Source organism: Bicyclus anynana, chromosome 14, assembly GCF_947172395.1.
Source record: "Bicyclus anynana chromosome 14, ilBicAnyn1.1, whole genome shotgun sequence".
Taxonomy (NCBI): Eukaryota; Metazoa; Arthropoda; class Insecta; order Lepidoptera; family Nymphalidae; genus Bicyclus; species Bicyclus anynana.
In genome coordinates this window covers 16,271,327-16,280,237 of record NC_069096.1, presented here as the reverse complement: position 1 = coordinate 16,280,237, position 8,911 = coordinate 16,271,327, and the positions used below count along the sequence as shown (strand labels likewise).

General features: G+C 37.8%; 1 protein-coding gene across 2 annotated transcripts in view; it reads left to right on the top strand.

Moving 5' to 3' along the window:
- LOC112047714 (uncharacterized) overlaps positions 1-8,911 on the top strand; it is a 53,043-nt gene that overhangs the window by 39,123 nt on the left and 5,009 nt on the right. For both annotated transcript variants that reach the window (XM_052885303.1, XM_024084925.2), the window contains exon 17: positions 2,471-2,547. In XM_052885303.1, the coding sequence (XP_052741263.1) occupies positions 2,471-2,547 (77 nt within the window). The remainder of the gene's footprint in view (positions 1-2,470; positions 2,548-8,911) is intronic.

Below are 8,911 nucleotides of genomic sequence, written 5' to 3'. Positions count from 1 at the left end.
GAAATAATTTATGACTGCGTGCAAAAAGCGTTATGGAAGAGCTAAATGCCTAAAAATAAAATGACTAAAAGTGTAAAACTTGCAACTAATTAGAACATATTATTTAATTTGTATAAGACTGTTATGTCAGATACATCCTATGTTTCTAAATCTTAATAAAAATTGAACATCACTAGCCAAGGACAAGAGAACAAGTAGATTATCTTAAATGACGTAACCAATTCGTTTACAGTAAATTGGGTGAATTGAAGTAATTTTTATTAACTGATATAAGAGTTTCAGTTAAATTACTACACCTATACCTGCTGATTACACCGTAATAATAAATGTAAAAATAATTCTTAAAAACGTATGTTGTTCTGTGGTGTACTAAAATAATGTATTACTTATACTCAGTTTCAAGATGGCAATCTTTTTATTTTTAATCTGGCCTAACTATATGCTTGACCTTACAGCCTTTTTACCTATCTCCACACTCGTCTACATTATTTTTTTCGTATTTATGTTTTTTTACTCTTAACCGCCAATTTATGTGACGTCACACTTACCTATGATACGTTCTCGATAGAAAAATGCACTCAATAAAAATACTTCAGGGCATCACTAGTTGAAGGGCGAAAATGTATTAAATTAAACTTCTTATCGTGAATGACGTAACCGTTGCATTTACAAGGAATTGCAAGGATTGAATACAACTGATCCCCTTCTGAATTTAGGATTTTGGGACCCTTTATCAATTGTTTTACAGAAGTTACATCTACAAATCATATCAAATTAAAATTAAAATTCATTAATTCCAAGTAGACTTAGTTTACAAGCACTCTTAAAACCTCAAGTTTGACTATTTATTAATAACTCTACCACATGTTCGGAAGGCAGGTTCTGTTGAGAAGAGCCGACAATAAACTCAACAGTTGCTCTTTTAAAATCATTATTCTTTACAATGTTTGTTATCATTAAGTACCTACTTAAATACAGTTCTTTTTATCACTTTATCTAGCAGGCGCCCTGAGTTTTTACGCGTTCAGTTTCTATTCTCGCGGAAATACGTGTATATAAAATAAAGCTTATGTTACTCAGTGAAAATATAGATTTCTTAAGGTGAAATAAAGTTAAAGTCGATCGAGTAATTTTGGGTTAAATCACAATGAACAATAAATCAAAACCTTACCCTTCCCCTAAATCTAGTCCCTTTATAATAGTTTAACCTGTATTCGCACGAGAGTTTTTTTAACGGACGTTAAAAAACCGTTCAAATATCATCGCTCAAAATTGAAAATGTAACACTACTAGAAAAAAGCATTTGTTGCATTTGAACGCTTTTTCAACGTCCGTTAAAAAGCTCTCATGCGAATGAGGGTTTAGGTGGTGGACATACGAGCATGCAATCACCTAATGATAAGTGATTCTACTCTCTACGTACGTTTCACCCCGAAACCGGAGCATCCTCAGGAGATGTTGTCTCTACAACGTGCAATTGCAAAAATTCATTATATAATCATGATGAACTTCCGCAAAGTAACGCCTGCTTCTATGCAATATCCTCCTTTCATTCGTATCAAAATAAAAGGAAAAATTTTGGCAAAAGTTTGCATAGGGTACATTTGCAGACGCATTGTTAATTCGTTGCCGCTCATTGAATGATTCGTTTATCCTCCTTTCATTCGTATCAAAATTAAAGGAAAAAATCGTAGCAAAAATTTAGATGTAGTTATAGCTACTGTCACGTCAAATTTTTAGCACAAATTAGGCGTCCGTGGCGCAGCGGATTTACAAGGTCTTGAGGTTGAGGTTTTCTTAAATGGTCCAGGTCTGGTTGATGGGATTCGGCCGTGGCTAGTTACCATCCTACCGGCAAAGATGTACCGCCAAGCGATTTAGCGTTCGACGTTCGTGTAGAAACCGAAAGGGTTGTGGATTATCATCCTTCTCCTAACAAGTTAGTCCGCTTCCATCTAAGACTACATCTACCATCAGGTGAGATTGTAGTCAAGGCCTAACTTTTAAAGACATTAAAAAAAATATGGATAGTAAAGAGAAGTCAAGTGATAACAACCAGTAAAGTAGGTATTACATTTTAAGACTATCTACGATTTATCAATAATCTACGAGTAGTTTTACCTAATACATTTTTTAAACTTATGTATTGGGAGATCCATAACGTCCTGGGGTCACTACTTGGGTTGGCGAACTTGAAATGATTATCAAATCAGTTATTAGATGATTGTTTTCTTTATTATGGACGTTGGGGTCCCAAGGTGTTGGAATGGCGACCCCGCACCGAAAAACGCAGTGTTAGTCGGACTGAGGTCCACTAGGTGTACCGAGGACATGCTGCGAGTTGCAGGGAGCCGCTGGATGCTGGCGACTCGAGACCGTTTTGTTTGGAAGCCTATGCAAGAGGCCTATGCCCAGCTGTGGACGTCCATCGGCTGTTAATGACGATGATGATGATGTTTTGTTATTGCAGGCCGCAGACGCAGAGCCGACGAGCTGCGAAGTGACAAGGCTGGTGCGGCAGCTATGCGGGGGCGACAATAAATTTGGGTGAGTTGTTCATAACATGGCTGAAATACTATAATACCTACTGAGGATTTTTTAACGTAAAGATGTCGCGGAGTTTCCCGAGCGCTGCCCAGAAGGTCTAGCATGCGACCAACGACTTACGTCGTGAAGAGAAATAGCGAAATGTCGACCAATGGCGGTGGAGTTATCCCAGTCCCATCTCTTTCGTCCCAATCGTAATGAAAGAGATAGCGATGCGCCGCTGCTGGTTAATATTTGTCTATTTCTCTTCACGAGATATGTGTCGTTGGTCGCATGTTGGTCCTACAGCCGAGTAGAGTTCGGCGGTGCACTTCTTTCTCTAAATTGGATCTACATAACTGAATTTCGCAGTGATATCGCTCGTTTAATTTATACAGGGTGCTCGGGAGTATTTACCATAACTCTGGGATTATATTCTTTAAGGAAAATTAATTAAAAAACTTACAAGTGAAGTGCGGAGTTCCAGTTGCAATATCTCGACGACATCGACAGTCTTACCACTACGATAACGTACTCGTATTTTTAAATGCAAGGATAGATCTCTGTTACATATCTTAACATTACATCTAAAGCCGAACGGACTATCCGGAATAGATTGACGATATAATTATTATGTACCTACTAGCAGACGCCCGCGATTTCGTCCGCATGAAATTTAGTTTTTCACAAGTTTCTCGGGAACCATGGATTTTTCCGGGATGAAATCTATTTAAATCCAGAGTAAAATCTATTTCCATTCCAAATTTCAGCCAAATCGGTTTAGTAGTTGTGGCGTTCAAGAGTAACAAACATGAAAACAAACATCCAAACATACATCCAAACATCCATACAAACTTCCGCGTTTATAATATTAGTACGATTAACTGACGCCTTGCGGTTTTCCCTGTAGTTCCCGTTCCCTAGAGATTAACCTCCTATTACCTCACAAACTGGACCTCTTTGTAATATTAGTATTTAGTAGGTATACCTAGATAAGTACTATAGTATTAGTTTAATAATAAATAATACTCCTAAAAATTTGTTCGAGTTACGATATAATTACTGGAGTTTCTAAGATTGTCGTTAATATCCGTAGGTATGTCGTGATTCACACGTTACAGGCCGATATCGTGGTGTGACTAAAATCAAGGATTCTCTGAAATAAAGCCTTTAATCTGTTCACCGTGTTCCGTACTAGTGTAAACTATGAGTGAGACATTATTTACACACGAACATAATATTGGTTTAGGTAGTGTTTACAACTGAAGCATTTCTTTCTTCCACGAAATTCCGAGTAGCAGCTTGAAGTTGGGCAATAGGGATGATGAAAGTTTTTTAAATTGTATATAAATTAAGAGTATGCTAATAGTAAAGCAATTTTGTAAAAGAAACGGTATCTGCGATCATTACTTTCGGAGCTACAGGGATTTAAAGGGTCAGATTTGCGGCGCTGCCGCGGATCCCTGAAAAACGCCCCATACAAAATGGCACGAACTAATGACGTCGTAGGTAATGTAATGATCGTTAGATTTGTATGTGCGTTCAAACAAAATTACTAATATCTTTGTTATTTGTGCGTGTATGTTTATAGCTCATATATTAAAAAATGCTACATTTTATTTAAGGAAGCTAGAACTGTATGAATTTTCATCTAATTACGATAAAAGATTTTTAATAGATTTTGAAATTTTATAATCTCATTTATTTTGCAAATATCCTGTCAATCTTTGCTTTTCATGTATAAATGAGTTAACATTGACCCTATTTACCCAAATGTATCATAAAAATCAATATATTCAAACCTTGTCATCATCCCCATTACACCCCCGTGCCGCGGAGAGCACGTGAAGCCATCGCTTCCGAACATTATCGAAGTAACGGTTACCGAGTCAACCTTATTACCCGTCAACCCAAAATAGAGCATTGTAGTGGGAGAAAAATACCAAAACGTGCCTTACGGTGCTAGTTTGGCATACCTTCAATTCAAACTCCAACCTGTACCTACAGTCTTATAAGTATTCCGATATAATCTTTGCCCGATCGTGGGCATTCGATTTCTTGAGTTTGTTGGCTCTAAAGTCCGCGTGTACGTATACGATGTCAAGTCAGCGTTTTTTGGGGCGACCTCGGGCTTTCCAGGATCTGCGATGTTCAGACATCTGTTACCCACGTAGCTCTGACGTCGTACAGTCCTAGAAGTATGTCTTTTAATAATATAATATTAACATTTGATGGAATTGCCATAGGATTCGACCCATTAATTACGTCACACCCACACCATAGGTCCCATAACGGGGTATTTCGCTGACTAATTACCCGCTAGTGTCTGGTACGGGCCGTGGTCTAAATATGGTCTCGCGCTGGTCAAAAATAACTTCTGTTTATATTCATTTTCGGCCCACGTGGCTTTTATACGATTAGTAATGAGGTTACGTCATAATTTTTTTGTACAACTCTGATACACAAAAAATATTCCTAAACTAAACCAATTTATTTACTCATATTTGTAAATAACGGCCGCCCGCACGACCTCACCCACGTAGTTCCTGTGCCTGTTACTAGCTGATGATACAACTTACAATTGGCAAAAGAGTTTTAAAATTAGTTTAGCGGTTTGCGCGTTATACTATAACAAACAGACAAATTCACTTTGGAATTATATCATCGATCACTTGATTAAATCAACTGCATTTTTTCTTACTTTTTTCATTGAGAAAGAATACATTGGCTTTGCTTTCTTATCATAATACTCGTAGCTATACAAAATCATGCCCTCGTGGAATGGTAGTCAGGCAGGCTGATCCTTTGTGCAAAAAATCATCTATCTTTTGTCTATGGTAGGTTAGCATTAGGTAGACCGAGGACATCAGCAGGAAGCCGCTGGATGTTGGCGGCGCGAGACCGTTGTGCTTGGAGGTCCATGCAAGAGGCCTGTGTCCAACAGTGGACATCCATCGGCTAATGATGATGATGATGAGGATAGGCAATTTATCCTTAAACTATTCAAAATTTATTGGCCTACAAGTAATTTTGAAAGTTATGTTATTATGACAAGTAAAGTTTAAATCTTAAAATTAAAGTTAAAGTCCAAACGTGCCGAGGAAGAGCCCACATCAAACTCAGGGGTTTCTTTTTATTAGACTAAAAATAGTATACTTAATGTATTATAGATAGCCGCAAGCTGCCATTGATTACGAAATGTTTGTTCTATAGTTGTTTAGCAATATACGAGTAGATAGCTGATAGCTGCTTGATTACTGATTATCAACGGTCAGCTCTATGGTATATGCGGTAACTACTAACCTCGGTTTAATTTTTTTAGATAAGTAAAGTATGAGAAATGTTTTTTTAATCCCAAGGGAGTTTGGTTTAAACTGGGTAAACTTACGAATTTATATTATTTAGTTTGACTCTGGTCACGTTTGGTGGTTTGGCCTCAGTTAGTATTCACGATATATTATATACGATATGGTGCTGAATCATGTACTGAAACTTCAGCTGAACGTGTTGTAGCAACTTCAACGGTCGAAATAGTTAGAATAGATTTAAATGAAAGTCAGAAAGAAAATATTTCCCGTTGCGGATGGAAATATGAAAATATTAATTTAAGACACTGAGCTTAAATACATGTACTTACTCAATTTCGACGATCTCGACGATCACTTCGATTTGAATTGATTTATGCTTTGTAGTTGTCTATTTAAAATTTTATGTTGTTTTTAATTGGCTTACATTATCAGCCTAAGCCTAAGCCAGCTATCCTGTATTAGAGCAGCATGTAGGTCTATAAGGTCCAAATTACAAGAATGGTCACAAGATGAGAGTCCAATAAGCCTAGCACGCGTCAACGACATAGACATATTTCAACTCTCTCAACATATCGCTCTCTCTTTCTTCCCAACACAACAAAAGAGAGCTATATTTTTGCAGCTATTGATCGAACCTCATCATTCTCTCGTCTCGAGCTATGTCGTCATGCGTATATTATGCCATACATTGCCTGCAGTGAGCTATAAAAATTATGATGATGAATATACCAAATATAATAAATACTCATCAATCAAACGAATCCAAAGGATCGGTGGTGTAACCGCCCTATCTGCTCAATGAGTAGATCAATTATCAGATAGCCCTCGAGTACCTTTCCACATCGCTGTTGCTTCGTACCATATAGATAAGTGACGGGAATTCTTAGTATTATTTTGTAGTCATTTTTGTTAATCATGCTGGCTATATTACTATACGATAATGAGCAATTTATAGCCGGGTGATATTAGAATAACTGCTCTATTGGTGCAGCGGTTAGGTTGACTAAGCTTCGGGCCTGGGGCATACTAAAATTAAGAATATTTTACTTCTAAATTTCTTTCTTCTAAGAAAATCAAAGCGGTGGTGTCCCAATTGGCCTAAAGATGCTGATAGACTTGAGCCTTCACTTGTAATAAGCATTCGTGCGAATGTTACATCACAGAAAAATATGAGAACATTTTAGCGAGGATCATATCGAGCGTTCTGGCGAGAATTCTAGCGAGCAGATTTGCGTGGAGCTTTTTGGCGATAAAAATATCTTTGACGAGCATCGAATAGAGCGTTTGCTAGAATTCTCAAGATGTTCGTTAGTAGCACAGACTTTTATTTGGCTAAGCACGTTGTTCAGTTCGACACATATGTACTATTCATTGTATATGTACCACATTCTAGCAAATAAATGATTTGATTTGATTTGATTTGATTTGACAAATATAAAAACGGCGAATGCTCGATGTTCTGTTACAAGTGAATGCTCAAGTCTATAATCACCTTAATATACCACGGCATAGTTGAAATCGATAGTATAGCTCTCTTCTGTTGCGATGGGACGAAAAACTATATTATATGTTTTTGATTCCGCTGCTATTGGTTTGACATGTGTCTGTCTCTTGTCTAAAGAAAATATCGTAGTGCACATCGTAAGCACTGCCCTTAGGAGAGTATATTAAGCCTATATACTCTCCTAAGGGCATAGAAAGGGGGATAGAAACAGATCATGAACACCTGATAGAAATAGATCATGAACATCTGATAGAAACAGATCATGAACATCTGATAAAATAGTCAAATGGATTGTGATCTTGAACGGCGGAGGGTGTGGGTTCGAATCCGGTCCGGGGCATGCACCTCCAACTTGTTGTTGTGTGCATTGTAAGAAATTAAATATCACGTGTCTCAAACGGTGAAAGAAACACATTCTGAGAGGAGACTTGAGCTCCGCAGTGAGCTGAATATGGGTTGATAATAATGAACGGCCGCTTTAACAACACCAACTAGCCAAATCCGGGCCTTTAACGAGCATTGCTTGAAAAAAATACTGGACTCGAACCCAGAACCTCATGATCCAAAGCCACACAGGCTTATTGCTGGAAAAGACAATGCATATTCACCGTCCAATGTTGTCATAGTTTCTCGTTACTTATATTGTCACCCTATCCGTTCCACCCCGTACCATCCCTCACTTATCTGCAAGTACATCCGTGTTAGTATTCCGTGTCAGCTTGCCAAGGTCAAGGGCGGAGGGGTGTTGCAGTACATATTGCTGTCTGGAACCTATAAATAAACGGGGGAGGCTTTTAGGGGGATTAAATGGCTTTTGTACGTGATAAATGTGTTACGGTGTCTGATTGAGGGTGAAGTCATGCTCTAATGGATTTTTCTTATCTCGTTCTATGTTTGGATTACAAGAAATTAAAGAACACGCCATCTTTTTAATGGATTAAACTACCAGTTGAGTTGAGTTTAGTTTTGATCTCTCTAGCGCAGTTGGTAATGCTATATTTTCAATTGAGTTATTTTGTTTTGTTCAATTTCCAGCTCAGGTCTGGTCTGCTGGACGACGTCGGCCGTGGCTAGTTACCGAGCTATCGGCAAAGATGTACCCGCCAATGATTTAGTGTATAAGCCGAGATGTATGGCTAGAATAAACTTCTATCATTTTCGAATATAAAATCCTAAACCCGTGTTCAATCGAACCTAAGACCTCTCTGTTGAGAACCACAGCACTACTAATTGCGTAGTCAAAACCTTTTCTAAAAAGAAACTCGTGCACAAAAGAGAATTAATAAAAAGCCTACAGACACCCTAATGTAGCTCGTTGGCATAAATGTACATAATTAAATTCCTTTAAGAGTTTTCTCAGTAATCGTACTGTAAATCGTTTAGTTTCCACGTTATCAAAGAGCTCGTTTAGCGTTTTTCTTAACTAGTGCAATAAAGCCATCGTTTCAGCTGAATTTAATGCACATGACATCAACGGCTCGAGGTCGTCCCAATCTAAAACACATTGCACAAATCGGCGTATCCTATTACCTTTATTTACTTGCCTACTTATTACTTACAAATTTTCGACGAC